Source organism: Neolamprologus brichardi, chromosome 9, assembly GCF_056152115.1.
Source record: "Neolamprologus brichardi isolate AB-2024 chromosome 9, ASM5615211v1, whole genome shotgun sequence".
NCBI lineage: Eukaryota > Metazoa > Chordata > Actinopteri > Cichliformes > Cichlidae > Neolamprologus > Neolamprologus brichardi.
In genome coordinates this window covers 25,626,883-25,647,673 of record NC_142112.1, presented here as the reverse complement: position 1 = coordinate 25,647,673, position 20,791 = coordinate 25,626,883, and the positions used below count along the sequence as shown (strand labels likewise).

The 20,791-nt window shown below is 42.1% G+C and overlaps 2 protein-coding genes across 2 annotated transcripts in view; one reads left to right on the top strand and one right to left on the bottom strand.

The window, feature by feature from the left end:
* Positions 1-9,911, top strand: part of lmbr1 (limb development membrane protein 1) — a 39,477-nt gene extending 29,566 nt beyond the window's left edge. The window contains exons 13-17 of the mRNA XM_006795059.3: positions 1,260-1,333; positions 1,591-1,681; positions 2,314-2,380; positions 6,735-6,896; positions 7,352-9,911. Coding sequence (XP_006795122.1) covers positions 1,260-1,333; positions 1,591-1,681; positions 2,314-2,380; positions 6,735-6,896; positions 7,352-7,437 — 480 coding nt within the window. The 3' untranslated portion in view covers positions 7,438-9,911. The remainder of the gene's footprint in view (positions 1-1,259; positions 1,334-1,590; positions 1,682-2,313; positions 2,381-6,734; positions 6,897-7,351) is intronic.
* A 2,098-nt stretch (positions 9,912-12,009) lies between these two features.
* Positions 12,010-20,760, bottom strand: rnf32 (ring finger protein 32). The gene is made up of 7 exons (XM_006795160.3): positions 20,724-20,760; positions 20,015-20,249; positions 19,785-19,927; positions 18,231-18,388; positions 16,324-16,432; positions 13,149-13,316; positions 12,010-12,342 (listed from the first exon to the last, which is right to left on the bottom strand). Exons 1-7 carry the CDS (start codon positions 20,736-20,738, stop codon positions 12,112-12,114), a joined length of 1,059 nt encoding a protein of 352 aa, XP_006795223.3. The 5' UTR covers positions 20,739-20,760; the 3' UTR covers positions 12,010-12,111.
* Positions 20,761-20,791: the final 31 nt, after the last annotated feature.

Here is a 20,791-nt window from a genome sequence, read left to right as displayed (position 1 = left end):
TAGACCCTTCCCTCTATGGACCCCTATCCCTCTCTTTCACACACAGTAACACACGATCCGTCACTCTTTCTGCTACCGGAATGTAAAGACGAATGGAAAAGAGGTGCACGGCAGAAGCTAGGTGTCCTGTATACGCACGTGCATGCTTATTGCGAGTGCACACGCCATCTTAATGCATGCCTGCCCTCCCTCCATTAATAAATGACATCAGATTCTGTCTGCTAATGCTGCTAATTCTCTGTGTAAGAGAGAGAGGGCACTGCACCATGGCTCTGCAGTAAGCTCCCAGGGATGACAGTTGCATAAAAAGGCATGAAACAACCTGCCAGGCTTTCCTTTTTTCCCCTGCAGCCCGTTTTACAAAACAAATCAAGATAAAGACACTTAAAGTGGGAAAGGGAAAAAGAATACAAATGCAAATCTCAAAATGAAACCACGGCAGCACACCAAATATATGCTGTGCAGTTTAATATGCTGTAGGTGCATATTGCATGACGAGTAACAGCACATTTGCCTTGCACTTCTGTACTCTAACTGTACATGCAGTACTCTATGATTTAGAGTAAAAAAATAAATAAAATGACTGGATTAGTGCTGCACAGCTCTCTTAAGATATGTTTATTGTATCAGCAAGAATCTGAATTTGCAGCAAACACTTTTAGGGGAGTTTTAGGTAACTTTGTGTGAAGTACTGTAGATACCCCCATTCAATGTACAAATCCTCTGGAGGATCGTCTTGGGTGCCAAGTCTGAAAAAAGCAAATATTTGGCATTTGACAACTCAGATGCTTGGTATGTGCTGTGTATGTGGATGTATGTCTTTTTCCTGCTCCACTTTCAAAAGGCCTTAGGGGTTGGAGGGGGTGAGGATGGGTGAGGGGGTTCGCGTAGTGTATTTGCTAAAGGATTTGTTTAGTTGTTTTTATGTTTTTGGCATGCTTTCAGCCTGTACACTCTTCTTACCGTAAGCAATGTGCCGTTTTTGTTTGAACACCTGTTCACATATTGTATGGTCGACAGTGATTTGCGAAGAGCCTCTTTCATCTTGTTCCATTCATTACTTAGCCAATTTGATTCTGTCTTTCTCAAGTAGGGAAATTCTTCGTGCGCCACGTACTTACTTTGCAGGTCTTCTGTAATTGCTCATGTCTGCAGTCGTACACAACACCAAGTGTTGTCATTTTTGTGATCTGTTTTAGTCTGAAGGGTAGTGTAGGATGTTTAATATCCCTGTTTTCCTATTTGTCTCTCTCTTCTAGGATCGAGCCATTGGGAACACCTCTTTGTCCACATTTGGTGTGGCCCAGGCAGTGCTGGAGATTGTCCTCATATTGTATCCTTTCAGTGACCTCCCCTTTGTCTGTGGCCTGAGTAACATGCTCCATGGCCAAGAGCAACATTGCCAAGGCAGCTTTGTTTACCCAGGACATAGTTGAGCTGAACACCTTCCGGAAAACATGTTGCGTTGTTTCATCACCCTTTATGATACCTGAAAAGGTTGAGCCTTGACACATAAAAAGTTGACTCAAAGAAAAGCTGCTTTCTACTTGCAGCATGGTGTTTTTGCTCCTTGATTGATTTGCTGAACAGCTACTTGATGGTGTCTTCTGTCGTTGGCTTCTACAGTCTGCGTGTCTTTGAGGGACTCACTCCCAGGAAGGATGACACAACCATGACAACGGTAAAGATGGGATAGAAAGGCAGGGAGTGGGGTGAAGTGGGGGCAAGGGTGCTGAAATTGCTCCTAAGGTGCTGATGTGTTTGCCCCCTCCTGTGTTTCATCTATTTCTCCTGTCTTTTTTTTCTGTCTTCATTGCTCTTGCCTTCCTGTCTTCTCTGTCCCTGCTGCTCACTAATGTTTTCCTCCGGGCCCTTCAATGGCCTTAGTTGATCTGTTCAATATTTGTTTGTAAGTTGCGTAAACACCAGCAAAGTGCAAGCTCTTTTCTTGTACATCAGAGGGAGAGTGAGGTTTTTTTCCTTTTTTTTTCTTAGGGGGAGAAGGGGGCTGGGTGGCAACTATTCACTTGGTAATGAGTTTGGGAGTGGTGAGGCTTGTTAACTAGCATGTTGCTTCAGTGAAAGGACTTGAAAGGACAATAGAGGGAACCTCATAATGAGCATCTTCAGAGGTACTAATTGTATAATATGTGGAACCAATTTATCATCAAGTGGCGTGTATGTGTGTGGGCACATCACGGCTAAAACTGCTGGTGCAATGGGTGCTTTTTCTGCTTCACACTCGCTATAAATTGAATGTAATTTGTTGAGGGCTCTAAAATCAGGGGTTTGATTATTTGGTCTTATTTGCAGATCATTGGTTGCTGTGTCTCCATCCTGGTGCTGAGCTCAGCCTTGCCAGTGATGTCCAGAACACTAGGTGAGTATGCTTTTTCATGTGAGTGTTTTTGTATTTTCTTTTGCCTGCGGTAAGGAGAGTGAGTGCAGCTTGCTTTTTCTTTTTTCATTCAGAGACAATTTTTTGTAGACACATTAAATGATTAAATAGCAGCAGTTTGACAACTTTCAAAAAGAAAGGACATTTTTTAGAGTTAGATGAAAACATTGATAGTGGGTGATCAAGTCCACCCACTAAATATGAAGCTGTAGCTTGTTAGTTTGATAGCTTGAAAATGTAAGTCCCTGATTATTGTCCATTGTGGACACTGACAGCTGGGTAGTTCTTCCTGTTGTACTTGAAGTCCACTACCTAGGGTGCATGTGTAGTTGATGCATTGTAATATAAATTCTCCCTTGACCAATGTTTGTGGTGACACATGGATATCTGCATGGACCCTTGTGCTCACTGTCTGCTGAAATTTGCCACTCTGACCTGAGCGGACCAAAGCGGACTCCTGGATGTGGAAAGTATAATCGAGGGTTAAAGGGACAAAACGGCTAGCCTTGCTCTGTCTGAAAGAAGTGAGAATCCACCAACCAACACTACAGTTTTTGTGATTCAAAGCTGGAATTTGGGAGGACATGCAAGGCGGGGAAAATCCAACTTGATTTATAAGTTCACAAGTTTTAAGTATTGTGAACAGGCCAACCTTTTTGCAATGTGCAACCAGCAGCAATTGGTTTTCCAGATTTGAAGAGGGCAGAAAAGGTAGCACCAGAGACAGAGTAAACTGCACTGATAGAAATACAGATTGGAAGGGGAAAAAAAGAAACTCTGCATTCAAAGAAAGGATAATGGTCTAAAAAAGAAAGCGGTCGACAGTAAGGCCCATTGGTGTAATCTCTATAAACAGCTATCATTTACAGATCAGTACAGATCAGTTTTCTGGTTTTTTTTGTTTTTTTTTTAATTATCCAGATCCATTCTGGTGGACAGAACAGGGTTCGGTCATGGTATCAGTTATCCTCTATTCCAGTTGGTGCTTCTGGTGTGTAAAGAACAAAGTTATTGGCAAGCTGATGGGTTCCCAGACTACCTTTGGTCTATGGCTTGTCCTCATTATAAGCATGTCCACTCTCACTGCCAAATGAAAAATGCAAAAGTTCCAACTGCTTGTTTATCAAGGAAAACCTGAAAGAGATCAAAACCTCTCTTTCAGGGTTATCCTGGCTGAGACCAGCATACTGTATCTCCTTTTATAATCTGAACCTGCAGAACAGACAAGAAATATTCCTGCCCAAAAACCAAAAACAGACTTTGTTAATGAAAGAAACAAGATACAGCATGCTCATTAGTGAGCTTTACAGAAGCTGGTATTTTTGCTGTGTTACGACTGAATGATTGAAATGTAGGTTACAGACTTATCAGAGCTGTCATTGTGTCCTTGGCACAAACAAGAAGAAAGATTAAATCTTCCTCTCCCACAACAATTTTCATTGTTACCACCAACACCAGGTCACAGGAGTTGAATTCTCCTACAGTCTGTCATGGTGATGTTAGAAAAGAGTGCAGGCAGAATAAAAATGACAGGAGTAGCACCATCACAATGGCACTAATAAACATGCAGAGTGCAGAGCACAGCTGTTTAAATAGCACTACTTTTGTGTGTGTGTGCGCATGTGCAAATGTTTGTATGTGTGTGTGCTTGCGTGTGCAAGTATGTGTGAGAGCAACAGAGTGGGAAAATAGGATGGAGTGAGCATACAGTGACTCACTGGGAGCTTTACAAAATATCAACAGGTTCTGCTTTGTGACACTGAATGGATGAAAAGGAATAAATGCATGAGACAGAGTTGAAGAGAAAAGGCTGCTCAGCACAAGATAAAAAAAAAAAACGTGCAAAGAGTTGAGTGTGACGAGGTGAGATGTTAAGAGACAAGAAAGGGTTTCGTGTGTTGACGTGAGGCGTTTTTATGTCAGTGGGTGGTAAATATGCACTGTGTAAGAGATAAGGGAATTGTGCTAGAGCACGCAGCATGTTTAATAGTGTAGTAACAAATGTTTAGTTACACCAAATGCACATCACAACCAGCTCCACCCTCCCCTCCCACCTCTGCAGGTTACACATGTTTGGGTGAACTTTAATGTCTCTCTCCGTGCACTTTAAGCTGCATCACCATCAAATCCAGCTTGATTAATGGTAATATCACCAGACGTTATGGCTTGGTTTTACTTTGCACCAATTCATATTTAAAACTTTGACAAATTCTGCATGACATGTTGGTCTCTGCTGAGTTGAGGCAGGGTCAGAGTGAAGATGGAAACGCAGTGTAACGTCCTGACGGCTCTGAACAGCAGCATGATAATGTCTCCGTCTTCCTACCGACATTTCAGAGACTGAAATGTTTTTTTTTTTTAAACCCTCAATTAGATTTTCTCACATTACTAACCCAAGTTTAAAACCTTTGGCATTAGAAATGAATTTAGCCCGACCACGGTGGCTAGCTGTATTGACTGGGGTCTCCATCATCGCTTTCCCCATCTTTTCTCAAGCAATTTTGTTAAAGGTCCTTGATGCTTGCCAAACCGCTTACTGCGGCTGTAAATACATCTCTCCAGACGCTGAATCGATTGCCCAATCTAATTGATGACAGAGGTTGTGAAGATGTTACAGGAGAAGTTGAATATCCAGGGATCTGGGGCTTCCTCAGTCTGATGCATGTCAATGTGATTTCTGCTTACAGATAGCAGGACAGGATACCGTTATGGTACTTGGACTTTAAATATTGATGCAGTAATTTCCTTCATCAATGTTGCATGCAAAATTAACATAGGAGAAGATGATTTAATAACATTAAACAGATCTGTACACACAGGTTATTGAAAGCTTAATTATCTCCCCACAGTACTCTGTGGGATGGCGCAGCTAGAGTGCATGAACGCATGGATGGATAAGCAGGAAAACAAAAGGGTGTTGATGGCTTTCCAAGCTGCATGTGATCAGCTGTGACAGATGGTTTGAAATTGGTCTGGCAGTGTAGAGCTAAGAGGGAGCTCCTTTGTCTTTGTCTGAAGGAGAGATGAAGTCCACCTGCAAGCCACCTTTGCTGCTATAATTAGCTCGCCATCCTTTTATGTTCCTCAGAGAATTGTGCTCACATTAACCAAGATGCAGCCAAGTGATAAAAAATAAGCAGCAACTCTGCCATGCAGTGGGTCAGTGGATGTTTACCCAAGCCTGAGTGAAATTGCTTTAGTCCAAACCAAATGAGAATTCTTACACGCTGTACATTTGAATGACCTCCCTTCAAGGCCGTCTCGTGTGTAACTCTGGATTGCTTTTAGCGTGGTCGATTTTAAGATCACTCCCTGAAGTTGTGATCTGACCACTATACCTCTGCACTGGACACTGGATTCCCGTCAGTGTGGCAAAATGGTAAAACACAGCTGAAATATCAGTTCATTAACGTAAACTGTGTTAATGTGGCCGTCGATACAGACAAATTGAAGACGAACAATGCACAAAGGTCATGATGACATATTCACAGCAGTGTGGCAGCAGTGCTAAAAGTGGTCTAGAGGTTCACGAGTTGACCTTACAGGGGAGATTGGACAAATGTGAATTGTGCATAGTGTTTGAGATTTCAGTAGGCACACTCTGTCTTCGCAAAAGGTTATTGAAGAGGGTGGAAATACCTAATGTAGGTTAGTTTTTGTTTGGTTTATTTATTTATTTATTTCAGATTTGGGCGTAAATCTGCTTGGAAATGTGAAGATTTGTCAACAGAAACAGAAACATGCGTGAAGACTAGTGGTGTGAATCTGTGGAGTTCTTGAAGTAGTTGTTTTTGTACCACCTTACAACACAGGGGGCTGGTCTCGGACCCAAAGTGCACCAACGCTATTACAAGTAGTTTTTGAGAGTCAGAAATGTATTTATTCCTGTAATCCATATTAAATTGTTTTTGTATATAAGCCCCCTTTTTTTTCTTTTTTCTTTTTTCCTTTTACTTTCTGAAAAAGATGGGCCTGGGGAGAATGACATTTTCAAAGAGGCTCATAAGTTTGCTGCAGCCTTGTGCTTTTGTTAGGAAGATTTCTTATGAACAATACTTGTCTTGTCAGAAGGAGCCTTGGAAAGATGAACTTCATTTTTCTCAGGGTTTTGTTTATTTTGTGGAATTCAGCTGAGGAGAAAACATTTCGACTCTTGGTTATCACAGCTTTGTGTGAAGAGTTATTAAAGGTCACGGTTCTGAGTAAGAAATTGCACATTTTTGAATGAATGTCAACCTCATTTGTAACCCAGTTATATTCTGTGTGTCTGTGTGTGCACATGTGTGTGTGTGTGCGCGCGCGCGTGTGTGTGTGTCTCTGTCCCTGTCCTTCACAGGCATCACCAGGTTTGATCTTTTGGGAGACTTTGGCAGATTTAATTGGCTGGGAAACTTTTACATCGTCCTTTCGTACAACCTGCTGTTTGCAGTTGTGACAACACTTTGTCTCGTGAGGAAATTCACCTCAGCGGTCCGGGAAGAGCTCCTGAAGGCTTTAGGTAAATTCATCAACAGGGACTGTACATATCCTAAAAGTTTCTAGCCAGCAGCTTTCAGTATATAGTACAGGACAGTGCGTAGTCTTTCATGTGCCTCAGTACAGCTATGTTGGTTCTACGTCTGTCTGATAATAGTATGTGACTGCTCAATTAATCCTAATTTTGAGACGCTGACAAATCCAACCTAGTTGGTAGCTTTGGAAAGAAATGGTGTTTATTTCTCTCTGATAGAGCGACACGTCCAGGGTGTCGCTGAACTGACATGTGACAGAAGATGAGACTAGTCCCCAAGGCTTGTGGTGACGGGCCCTGCATGTTTGATACACAGGGTGGGATAGGGCTAGAAAATCCCAGACAGAAGCACCGAGGGAGGAAAAAGGACATCAATACTTCTGTCTAAGTGAAAGTCTGAGGCTTTTTAATGAGATTTTTCTGCCTTATCTCCCACTGCCCAGGTCTGGATAAATTGCAACTGTCAAACAGCCCCACAGACCCTGAATCTGGGAAGCTCTCGGCCAATGGGCATCAGAAAACTCTGTGAAAGGGACGATAGATCAACACACACATACACACACGCGCACACACACACACGCACAGACACCTACACACGTAAATGCAGCCAAAGGGAGATTTCGACAGTACTGCCTGACTGCTGAAAGGTGAAAAGGATTGGAAGGAACTTAATAAACCCAGGCAGTGTCTGACGGATGCTGCAAATGGAGGCTGAGAGCAATTTAGCTTCGTGACATTCCATCCTCTGCGTCTCGGATGGAAGCTGGGACAGGGCCAGGGCTGAGACTGAGGATTGAAATAGACTGGCATCACTGCAGTGACCTTGAAGTTGACCTCAACCACGACTGTGACTTCAAACCACCCATCTTTTGCTTCAGGGGCATTCTCTCCCTCCCTCTGCCCATTCTTTTACAACCTTTACACCACCGCACTACACAGAAGCAACCAGAGTCTTACATTTACCTCTGTGTTCACTAACATAAATTTCACCTACACAATTCAATTAGACAGTTTTTTTTTTTTTTTGTTTTTTTTTAATTGTTAGTGTGTCTGTGACAGTGAGGCAGGGTGCACTCACAGTTAAGGGTCTTTAATCGTAGAGGGTTTTTGCTGTTGTTGTTCTAATGTTAACTGATACAGGCGTAATGAGGTGTCAGTTTGTCAAAAAATGTGAAAAATAACCAAGAGCTTTGTGAAGCGTGAGGACGAGTCATTTATTCCCACTCATCACGGCTGGTATGTAAAACTGCACAGCATCAATACGGCTCACATATTGTGAATTAGGCACTGTCATTCTTAATAAAAGGGCCTCAAATTTTTAGCACTCGGGACTGTCATCAGTCATTTTATCTGGCTTTACTCTAAGTGCGCTTTAACTTTATTGATGATGTCATTAGTTTGTATGAAGTAGGATAAGAACTTTTTTTTGGGTGCTCCAGATTTGACTTGAGCGACTCCACAAATGGAAAACTATGTGGGAGTTTTATTTCACTTCGCTTCCAATGAGCAGGTTTGAAAGTAAGGACGAGGTTGTATTCCTTTATGCACATCGGAGGAAAATGTCACTGCAATATTGCTTATTCCACACCCCAAAATAAAAAATAAGTAAATAAATAAAGAAGGAAAGAAACTTTTTTTTATACAGGGCACAGAAATGGTCACGTTTCTTTGTAAATGTTGTATACACATGTACATATTTCATTGTTTCATACCTCTTTTGGATGTAAACATTGGGCTCGCACCCAGGGTCTGAATCACTAAGCATTCTGTATTTTCTTGTACATATACCTATATATATATTTTTTTTATAAACAGCTTCATCTAATGCAAATCTGTAGGTCTTCACACAGAATGCATGAGTAAGAAAACATCCAGCTTTGTTGCTGTGAGAAAGACTAGGTGACTCAGGCCCCTTTTACATGTTGTTGTATTGCTGCATAATTTTCTGAACTGTGATGTTCTTTGTCTCCAGAACCACCTTAAATGCCTTATACGAAAAAGCATCTCGCAGGCTTAATGTTAAGGTTCTGTGGAGTTTTTGTCCGTGCACACGTGCGTGTGTGCGTGGGCATTGTGAGCGTGTAGACAGTTCCACTGTGATCTCCTGTATGCCAGAGTTTCTAGTCTGAAGCCATTTCTTTTTGCCATGAATGTTTATGTCACATCAGCTCCATTGAGACTAGGTTAGATTAGAGTGATCTCATGATGATGTTTGTGTGTGTGTGTGTGTGCTTTGTATTTTCATGGTTGCTTAAGTGATAGAGTGATGAAAAGAAGGAGAAAAAAAGCTGAATTTGTATATGCAATCGAAATGGGAAGGAGAATTTTTTGCACCAAAAACTGACTGCAATTTGATTTTGTTACAAAAACTGGAATTAAGGAAAAAACTCACTGACACAGACTTCTCCAATCAGACCTGAGAATGTTTTGTAAATGGTGACTATGTCGGCTTTTCATCCCAAATCCAAAGTACAGCCATGTGTCTGATTTGTGATCAAGGCCATATCAAGAGTGCAAGTTGTGTAGTGGCAGAAACTTGAGGTAGATGTCCTGGTATGTTTCTTGTCATTTTATTTGTTTCCAGTAAAAGCACGCTGATGTCTGCATACTGTGGAAAAATACCATTGTGGCACAAATTAATGTGGTAGGTCAATAAAGGGTGACACTGATGGATTAGAGATTAAAATTAATAATAATTCTTCATCTGGGTGAAAGGGTTAAACCCGTGCGTCCATCCACTCAGCTACACACTGCAGGAAAGTGTCACACCCCTAATAAAGCATCACAATCAAACAAGGGGTCAAAAAACTTGAAAGTAGCTCTGAAATGTCAGTGAGCAGCCTTTCATTTCTTTCCATCTGACACTCGATCCCTGCATGTAATTTTGGTACATGTTTTTTGTGAATGTATTTTTTTTAAAACAATTCTTCAGTTTGCTAAATGTAATGTTTTGTTCTTTTCGATGTTTGTGTGTTTGCAAATAAAAGAAAATGCTTCAACTTATTTTCATTTGTCACTGTGGCAATCAGGTCATCAGCGGTCGTTGGGTAATTGTGACTTAAATGTTTACCTATTACTTGTCCAGTAATCAGTTTCTTTCCTTCCCATAATAAAAGGTGAAAATGTGGATGTGTTGGATCAGAAGAATGACACCATTGTAATATTTGTGTTGTGGGTATGATGGCAGGATGTTATTAGCTTTGCTCAGGATAAGACTGGGAAGCCATCCTAGCTCCGTCCTCAGATATAAAGAAAAATGGCACCTATAAAGCTCACCAACATAATATCTCACTTGTTTAATCCATAAATAAGCAATGAAAAGATAGCTTGTGGTTTAATGGGGAGCTACGCGCTATAATTATGTCTTGTCAAACAACAGCTGCTGGTTGCCTGTTAACTCTCACGGTGGCACAACTACACAAGGGCTAGCTACTGTTTGGTAAATAACGTCTCTCGTGTTTCTTTTTAATGCACAAAGTAAACGTGAGCGATGCAGAGTTTTTTTAGTTGTGGTTTTGGTCTGCTTCACTTCTTCACCCTGCATGATTATGCCGAGATCACGGCCTGCCGGTTCCAGCTTCATATTTAATATTTAACTGTGATAGATGATTAGGTTATCCCTACCTGAAACCCTCAGGATCAGCTGGTTTTATTTATTTATTGTACATAAACCGTAGCATTTTAATGAAACTTTGCGAGATTTTGCTTGCATACTATAATAGGGTGGGTCTGATATGGACACTTTTCAATTTGCCTTATGTATTCCGTCATTTTTTTTTTTCATCCCTCATAACATCTTAATTATAGGTGAAAACCTCATGAGATTTCCGGGGCTCAAAATCGTGTCTGTGCTCTGTTAAAACTGCAGCCAAAGCAATTTTACACCCACTCAAAGTGTCACAATCTTAAGTCAAAGTCAGTGTAATATGTACACTTGCTGGTCACTTCATTTGGTACAGGTGCGTAGTAATACAAATATCAGCCAATCGAACTGCAGAAATGTATTGTTTTAAGGCTTGTAGACTTAGTTAAGGTGGTCTTAGTTCAAACTAAGGATGAGAATGTGGAAAGAAGGGGATTTAAGTGACTGACTGGTTGTTGGTTGTTAATGGGCTGGCCTGAGTATTTTAGAAAACGCTGATCTGCTTTGACTTTCCCCATACAACCATCTCTAGGGTTTACAGAGAACGGTTTTAAAAAGAAATCATCCTGTAAGCAGCAGGTCTTTGGGTGAAAATGCTTTGATGTCAGAGGTCAGATGAGAATGGCCAGACTGCTTCGAGCTGATAAGAAATAAACACTCATTACAAATAAGGTATGCAGAAGAGCATCTGTATGCACAACATTTTGAACCTCGAAGCAGATATTTACAGCAGCAGAAGACCATACTGGATGCCACTCCTGTCAGCTAAGAACTGAGGCTACAATTCACAAGGGTTCACCAAATTTAGGCAATAATTAGGAGATAATAGAGTCAGGATCCCTGCTGTCTTGCATCAACAGTACAGGCTGCTGGTTGTGTAGTGGTTCAAGAGATATTTTCTTGCTACACTTTGAGCCCCTTGTTACTGACTGTTACACCACAGCCTACCTGAGTATTGTTGCTGACCATGTCCGTCCATTTGTGACCACAGTGTGGCCATCTACTGATGGGAGCTTCCAGCAGGATAACACATCATGTCACAAAGCTCAAAACATCTCAAATTGGTTTCTTGAACATGATAAAAAAAAAATTCACTGTAGTCCTCCAGAGTTACCAGATCTCAATCGAATAGCTTTGTGATGTGGTGGAAAGGGATATTGACATTCTGTTGAAGTTTTCCCAAGTGATCAGAAAACAGATAAAACATCCAGGCTACCACTCTGCTACCCTGTGTCACAGACGTTAAATTGGTGCAGTTGTGCAACTCTCAAAATTGTGATACTGGTTCAAAAAAAAAAAAAATTGGAACAAATTCAAGAAGTTTCCCAGAGAAAAACTGATTTGGTTGAGGTTTCTAACAAAACTGAAAATGTTTTTTTATTCAGTTTGTGACCCACCTCTATGTAGAGGCTGTAACCCAGAGAATATTCATTGTACAAAAGCATAATTCTGCACAGCTTCAGCAAAAATGCTTATTTTATTTTAGTATTTTATACAGCTAATTCTGATTTTATATTGAGCGACCCACATGGATTCATCCAGATTGCCTTCTCCACCCTATTAGATAAGTTTTTTGTGGTACGCAGATCTGCACAGTGGACACAAAGGTCTACTATCTGCAGAGAAGGCCTCAAAGGCCTCAAGACAGAGCTGGTGGAAAAGGTGGGAACAGGACAGGAGCACGGTTGGTCTCCGCTGTTGATAGTTGGATCTCGCCGATACTGTCGGGAGGCTGAGGTTGCTCAGTGCAGTCAGGCAAATGGGGCAGTCCCACACACCTCTCTGGATAACCTGTAAGAGTTTGAAGTAAATCACATGAATTCTCTTGAACTTGCCTTAATATGTACCTGCACAATAAGAGGACATTGAGGTTCTGTTGGCAGAACCTGACAGGTTTGATTGCACACAAAGCAATAACGCGTTTATCAGCGATCCTTATACAAAACAAAGCATCACATGCATGGATTCACCAATGATTAACCAAAGGCAAGCTTCCTGTATTTAAGGGCTAGCATGCGCCCGCTGTTTAATGTTTCATAACGAGCTGCACGCCAGTTTATAGAGTTTGTACCCGTGAAAAAGGTGCAAGGCATGTGTTGAAAGCGCATTCAGCGTTTGATGCTTCATGTCAAGGCTGAGCCACTCCTGCCTTGTGCTCAACCTTTTCACACCAGATAAAGAAAAAAAACAGACATCTTCTTTGCACACACCCCACTCCCTCTATGGAAAAATGGCACTGACTGCAATGAAAGCCAACAATGGGGCCTTAAGGAACAGCAAATCTTAATGTCTTTTCAGTTCCTCCGCAGTAGGCCAGGTGATGAAAAGCCTGCCGTGCATCATCAGACTTGCTCGTGTTTTTTGATAAACACAGAGGATTATTAGCCTACTCACTCACATTCATTTGGTAAAAATGAATGATCACCTCTGAGAGATATGTACTTTCTGTATTGCAGCTGTGATGCTGTGGTCCCCTTGCAAGCATTGACTTGTCAAGGGAAAGGCAAGGCTGGAAGAAGAATCAGACTCGGATTAGATATTTTTATGGAGCCTTGTTTAATGATACAAGCGGCTTCTAGTGTATCTCGCCCCCTGACCTGGCTCTTTATTCGGTCCCAGTCGTTCTCCTGAGATTCGGAGACGCTCTTTCTCTCCAGCTGCTGGAACACTCGTCTGCTTGATGACAGCGAGCGGTCGATATCACTCAGAAAAGCCTCCGTGTCGGTGTGACAGTATCGGACAAAGCTGTCATTCAACTCCTGCAACTAATTAGAAAAACCATTTTAGCGGCACAAAGGATGCGAACGTTTTCATTCAGCCGCACAATAGAGTCGTGTTTTCGGCGAAGGCTAATTGTGTTTGTGTGTGTATGTGTGCGTGCATTGTAATGGCTGAGGCACGCTGACAGGGTGCAGTTGTTAAACAGCCAGATCGATACAGTCACATCTCCCACTAGCATGGAGAATTAATGGAAACCAGTAGAAAAAAGGAAGAGGGTGCTGGGAAACATGGAAACACACATATCACTTACGCTTTTTTCTGCTTCATACACCAGACGCACACGCAAACTGCTACACACCGTCTGGGCAGACACTCAGACAAACCAATTGCACAGTAATTGTTCAATCTAAACTCCTCTTTTCTAAAGCAACTTCTTATTTCTTGATATTTGTTCCAAAGCCATATTTCTGGATCAGCTTAACCAGCATGACTTTATCTTTCTCAGCTAGATGTCACATGTCATGGTCGGTTTTCTGTCTATTCAGGTGGAATTGAGCTTTCCTTTTCGATACATAGACAACACAGACTGAGTCCAGTGTGATTTAACTACTTTAAATTTAACTACTTAAAAATTCAGTATCACTTCACAAGAATACTACTGTGAAGAAGCAGCATTTAAACCAAGTAAAACATAGCCTACCCGCATGCCCCACAAATTCTTCTATTTTGGATATTATTTGGTGTGTGGGCAACATTTTCCAAAGAGGGATGTGGACTTTAAATACAGCGTCTTCAATCCTCTCTCTGAATAATTTAGTCAGCTATTCAATTGTCAGATTGACCATTTTAAAGTCTTTTTTAAATTATTATTATGATGTCTATCTACACAGAATTCATCTGTCTTCTCCCATTTACAGCAGCTGTTGCTAGGCAACAATTAAAACATACTCAATGAAAATATGAAGAGGCTGTACATTCATTTAAAGCCTTCTGATTTGAATATTTTAACTAGTTCAACAACTATCGTGTCTTCGTGCAGGCTACAAGCGATTTGATGTTCTGCAGACATTTTTATCAGACCTTCCTCAAGCTCAGGGTGATGTGTTTAAAATCTCGTCTTGTTTGATCAATAGTCTTAAACCTCCAGCGATTCACTTAATCGCATAAGACAGTCACACTATTGGTCTGTGCACCTCGCAAAAAGTAAGAATAATTTGTAAGTGGGTTAACAGCAGAGGAGCGTTTGGCCCAGCACCTGCTTTCATACGTGCACAAATACAAACCTTATCCCTTAGCCTGCCACAGTGACATCAGAATTGCTTTACAGCTAGGCTTTTATCACTAATTAAACAACTGTTAAGCATTTGGATGGAGGGTTTTATGTGGCTGGCGGACTTTTTTTTCGACAGTCAATGCAAACAGCTCAGCCTCTGATGAACTTTGCCTCGCTCCACAGTCGATGCGGACAAGAGAGTGGGGAGGGGGGCACGCTACGTTATCTCACAGCAATCCACGTAGTTGTCGGAACTGTCTCGAGGTAATGTGTTGACTCAGGGTCGGACCTCCGAAACAGGACGAAAATTGAAAGCTGGACATCTGGATAGGCTGATAAGAGTTCTGAAACTGGCCTGTTGTTGTCAGTGTTTTTTTCTGAGGAACACCTTCGGGAACACCTGTAGCTTCATGATACAAAGATGCTTTATTGCCGTGTGTTATCATAAGGAAAAACCGAAAGAATAGGTTTCTCCCACTCATACAGGTCCCGGCTCAGCGCTAACACGCCTGTTTGCATTACAGTCAGCTAAGCAAATAAGTCTCCCTCTTGAAAATCAAGTCAATCAGACCTGTCAGCGCTGCGGTGCGCGGCTCTTGAAGATCATCCTCGGTGTGACAAAAGATATGAGACAATCTCATGACCACCCACAACCACTGAATCACACAACTTGAATGTAGAGTAGCTGATACAGCTGACTCCATCCTGAGAATGTGCACATGGACGTGGTCTAATGTGTTAGAACAGAGTTAATTGGCTCAGTAAAGGCTGTGTCTTTGTTTATGTGACAGCTGTAGGGACGCTTTATAGGCGAGAAGATGGAGACAGACAGGGGGATGGGTGGGACACTGTGACCCTTACGACACATTGTAAGTGTGGCCCTCACGCATTTGTCACTTGTGCTTAATCAGCCTCTTGGAAGGAAAGGAGCACTTTGCATGATTGCAACACTCCATAGAGACATAAAAACATACGTGCGTTGGAGCTTTATCTATTACAAACAATGGCCGCTGGATGAATTTTCACGAGGGGTTACTCTGCAAACAGATGTTTGGTAAAGAAAAATGGTGACCCGTTTAGCCTTTGGTCATTCAAGGCCTTAGCTGGGGGAGGTTCACTAGGTGGCAATGTTCCCTTTTCCTGAGAGCCGTCATGAAAGCGACACAGCTTCAGAGTCAAACGACCCCATTCCCTGACAGATTACGAGATCAGTGCTCAGGGGTTTGTAAAAATGACCTCTTATCAAGTTCGCCTTAGCTTTCAACATATCACAAACTGCATCAAGCATCCAAAGACATGTTCACCTCCTTCTCCTCTTCCCCTTCTTCCATATTACCCAGTGACAGGACTGAACACACACATACACACACCAGACATAAAGAAAAAGCAACCCAAGCATACACACGAGACCTGGTGCAGTTGTGTTGACCCAGGAATGTCCAGACTGTTTGACTAAAACACAAAACTCTCTTCACATTCGTGGACAAACAGTGTATGATTCACAAAAGATCAAAGGAGCTCAAGAGGGTGAGAGCAGGTGAAGATGTGTGCGTGTGTGTGTGCTAGCACTGGGGTCAGCGAGTCCCTGAAACCCACGTCTGAACCCTCAAGATGTGATAGTCATCGCGGCCGTTATTTGACCAGCTACACAGTCAAAGAATGTCTGAGTTAAATGTGGAAAGAAAGAAATAAAAAATGGAGGCTTGACGCCCTGCGCTGTGATCTTATGTTTGTTTGCTGTGATCATTGTGATGTCATCCCTGCCGTGTTTATCTCACCCTTGATTCGAAAAACTGACGTTTCAGCCTTTTGTCTTTTGGGCAGATGGTTTTCTTGATAGTGCTGTACCATTTACGAGCCATGTAACCTCGCCAGTACGTTTGTATCCTGCACACATACATCACATGACAAGACACCCATGTAACAACACATCCAAATTCCAGCGAGTGTTGGAGATATATATATATATATATATATATATATATATATATATATATATATATATATATATATATATATATATATATATATATATATATACATACATACATACATACAGTGGGGCAAAAAAGTATTTAGTCAGCCACCGATTGTGCAAGTTCCCCCACTTAAAATGATGACAAAGGTCAGTAATTTGCACCAGAGGTACACTTCAACTGTGAGAGACAGAATGTGAAAAAAAAATCCATGAATTCACATGGTAGGATTTGTAAAGAATTTATTCGTAAATCAGGGTGGAAAATAAGTATTTGGTCAATAACAAAAATACAACTCAATACTTTGTAACATAACCTTTGTTGGCAATAACAGAGGTCAAACGTTTACTATAGGTCTTTACCAGGTTTGCACACACAGTAGCTGGTATTTTGGCCCATTCCTCCATGCAGATCTTCTCAAGAGCAGTGATGTTTTGGGGCTGTCGCCGAGCAACACGGACTTTCAACTCCCGCCACAGATTTTCTATGGGGTTGAGGTCTGGAGACTGGCTAGGCCACTCCAGGACTTTCAAATGCTTCTTACGGAGCCACTCCTTTGTTGCCCGGGCGGTGTGTTTTGGATCATTGTCATGTTGGAAGACCCAGCCTCGTTTCATCTTCAAAGTTCTCACTGATGGAAGGAGGTTTTGGCTCAAAATCTCACGATACTTGGCCCCATTCATTCTGTCCTTAACACGGATCAGTCGTCCTGTCCCCTTGGCAGAAAAACAGCCCCATAGCATGATGTTTCCACCCCCATGCTTCACAGTAGATATGGTGTTCTTGGGATGCAACTCAGTATTCTTCTTCCTCCAAACACGACGAGTTGAGTTTATACCAAAAAGTTCTACTTTGGTTTCATCTGACCACATGACATTCTCCCAATCCTCTGCTGTATCATCCATGTGCTCTCTGGCAAACTTCAGACGGGCCTGGACATGCACTGGCTTCAGCAGCGGAACACGTCTGGCACTGCGGGATTTGATTCCCTGCCGTTGTAGTGTGTTACTGATGGTGACCTTTGTTACTTTGGTCCCAGCTCTCTGCAGGTCATTCACCAGGTCCCCCCGTGTGGTTCTGGGATCTTTGCTCACCGTTCTCATGATCATTTTGACCCCACGGGATGAGATCTTGCGTGGAGCCCCAGATCGAGGGAGATTATCAGTGGTCTTGTATGTCTTCCATTTTCTGATGATTGCTCCCACAGTTGATTTTTTCACACCAAGCTGCTTGCCTATTGTAGATTCACTCTTCCCAGTCTGGTGCAGGTCTACAATTCTTTTCCTGGTGTCCTTCGAAAGCTCTTTGGTCTTGGCCATGGCGGAGTTTGGAGTCTGACTGGTTGAGGCTGTGGACAGGTGTCTTTTATACAGATGATGAGGTCAAACAGGTGCCATTCATACAGGTAACGAGTGGGGGACAGAAAAGCTTCTTACAGAAGACGTTACAGGTCTGTGAGAGCCAGGGATTTTCCTTGTTTGAGGTGACCAAATACTTATTTTCCACCCTGATTTACCAATAAATTCTTTACAAATCCTACCATGTGAATTCATGGATTTTTTTTTCACATTCTGTCTCTCACAGTTGAAGTGTACCTCTGGTGCAAATTACTGACCTCTGTCATCATTTTAAGTGGGGGAACTTGCACAATCGGTGGCTGACTAAATACTTTTTTGCCCCACTGTATATTACTAGCTTATCGCCCCTACCTGGTGGCACACCGATGTCGGAAAAGGCGAGCTGCATCGTTGATGACACGTGTTTCATATGGCTCCCTTCTGCACAGCGGGCAGCGCTTCCGCCCAGAAAACCTCTCAAAGGCCTGCAGACACGCTCGGTGGAAAACGTGAGAGCAGGATAGCAAAACCTGAAAAGAACAGTAAGGAAAACATGCAAAAAAAAAAAAAAAGATCAAAGCTCTTGACCTAAAATGTTCAGCTCAGATTCCACGGTTGGACTGAATATATGGTGCTAACTTGTCTCCAGCCTGAAGGATGCTGAATGCACGTTGGTTTTAAGGAAAGCTTGATTGTATTATGAACACATACAGTGTGTGGTTGAGAGATTTAAGCCATGCTAAATCTGTGTGTATTCAAGCACATATGTGATCACCTGTATCTGCCTTTCACTGTTATTTATCAAGAGGATAGAAGGAGTCAGCATGACCCCCAGTGGGCCAACTGGGACCTGGACTATAGCCTTCTTCTACCTGTAAGAGGGACTCCTTTATTGCCTGAAAGTAGAGTACTGAAGCTATGGGGCTGGGCACACAAACCAGTTTACTCAGGTCTCTAGAGGGCAAGGGGGGAGGCGTATTGATTTCCCATTGTTTTTGGCCTGACCAACACACTCCATCACCAGTGAAAGGGCCCCCCTGCAGTGTACAATTTCCAGGAGCTCGACAAGCCATTAGACCAGAGAGAGAGAGAGATTTCACATCTCTCTCTCTCTCTACGCTCTAAAGCTTCAGGCTGCACTTTGCCATCAGACACACAATATAGAAGTGAAATAAAACATTTGGGAAGCAGAAGAGCTCTTGCTATTTTATTCCTGCAATGTTGCAAACAATTCGCGGTAAGTATCAAAACATTATCAGCTGCAGAGAGGAGCAAATGCTTCAATCAACACGAACGATTCACAACAACTGCTGTCGTAAGCATTTTCAAGTGTCACATTAACGCTGGAATGCAACATAAGATTTGCAGCACAATTGCAATCGTTACAATATGAAGGCTTTCAAGAAAATGCCAGATCAACAAAGATTCCCTCTTGTCACTTTCCCTTGTTAGCAGGCTCTAATTAACTTTTTTTTTTTCCTCCCCCTGAGTCAAACTAATATTTACACGCGCATCTATGGCAACTGTTCTTTGTGAAGCCGTCTATTCTGGTCCCGCATTCTTGAGGAGATTGGCATCTTAAAAGGGGATCGGAAAGGTGTAAAAGACCGAATGACCCTCACAGTAACACACTGATTGCTACATCATCACGTCACAGTTGAGTTCCAAGGCAGTATGGGTAAATTTGTACAGTTGTCTACACAGATTAGAACATACAGGAACTGCAGGGGAGAAGGAGGGGGCGAGGGGGATGCTTTGTGTTTCCATGTGTGTGTGTGTGTGTTTGTGTGTGTGTGTTTGTAGGGAAACACAGGCTTCCCTAAGGCCAGACACAGAATACAGTAAAAAAAAAAAAAGTAAGAAGAAAAGGGGGAAAAAAGAGCTCCCACACAGGGAATTAAGAGGAGCCACTGTGTTGGGGAGTACCTGAGGCTGGAGTTGGAACTCCTCCCTGCATATTGCACAGGGCTGAGCTGATTCCTCCTGCTGAACGGACCTTTCTTTGACCCGGGTCCATTCATCCTCTGTCAGTCTCTCTCTAGGGGAGGCCACCAAACCCAACTTTTGAGCTATAAAAAAATAAAATAAAAAATACTTGAAGTAATAGTTATAATTCATATCCTAGTCTTCCTAAAATCCCCAACTGTTTGTTCTACCTAAAGTTAACGGCAGTGGAGCAGGGTCAAGCACGTATTCTCTCTCTTCTTGCTCATGTCGCCTTTGCAGATCCCTTTCTTCCACTCCTTCTCTCACCTGGGGATGTTTGCCTCTACTGTGTCTCCGCAAAGGGTCAGAAAGTGAGAAATCTGGATGCAGCAGGCTTCGCATTATGTGGTCTTGGAAAGCAGCTGAGGTGATTACCAATTCGCTGCTTGCATTGGATTTTAAGTTCTGTAAAATATGTGAACTGCTGCAGTTACATTCAGTAAATGCATAGCTGGGCAAAAGCAGTGAATGCAGAATTATTTATCTCAGTGAGGATGAGCACAAAGCTATAAACAAAAATTAATACACCGTGCGCTATACTGTCTACAATAACAGCAAAATGCAGGAGGAAATGATTATTAGGTAATCCAGAAATTACATAGACATCATATATATATATATATATATATATATATATATATATATATATACATATATATATATATATATATATCCCGTATGGAGCTACAGAAAGCCACAGAAAGGAGAAATTTTGTCAGCTCCTGTGTCCAGTTTCAAGTCTTCAGCTAATGTAGTCTGTCAAAGTCTAAGGACCAAAGAAGTAGAAGAAAACTACATTTTCAGATTAGCAAACTACAATGTCTTGTTTAAATAATATCTCAAATCTGGGTGAAAAGGAGCTGAAATTAAAACCCAAACCTTCCGCAATGCCATCCTATCAGCAGTGTTTCGGTGGTTACCGGGTTACCAGTCCCCGCCCTCCGCAT

What these genes read in the sequence shown, in the direction of transcription:
- rnf32 (XM_006795160.3), bottom strand. An exon ending in AGTTCCAACTCCAGCCTCAG is followed by an intron (nt 18,389 to 19,784) that starts GTACTCCCCAAC and finishes TGTTCTTTTCAG; the next exon opens with GTTTTGCTATCCTGCTCTCA. An exon ending in CGACATCGGTGTGCCACCAG is followed by an intron (nt 16,433 to 18,230) that starts GTAGGGGCGATA and finishes GTATGTGTGCAG; the next exon opens with GATACAAACGTACTGGCGAG.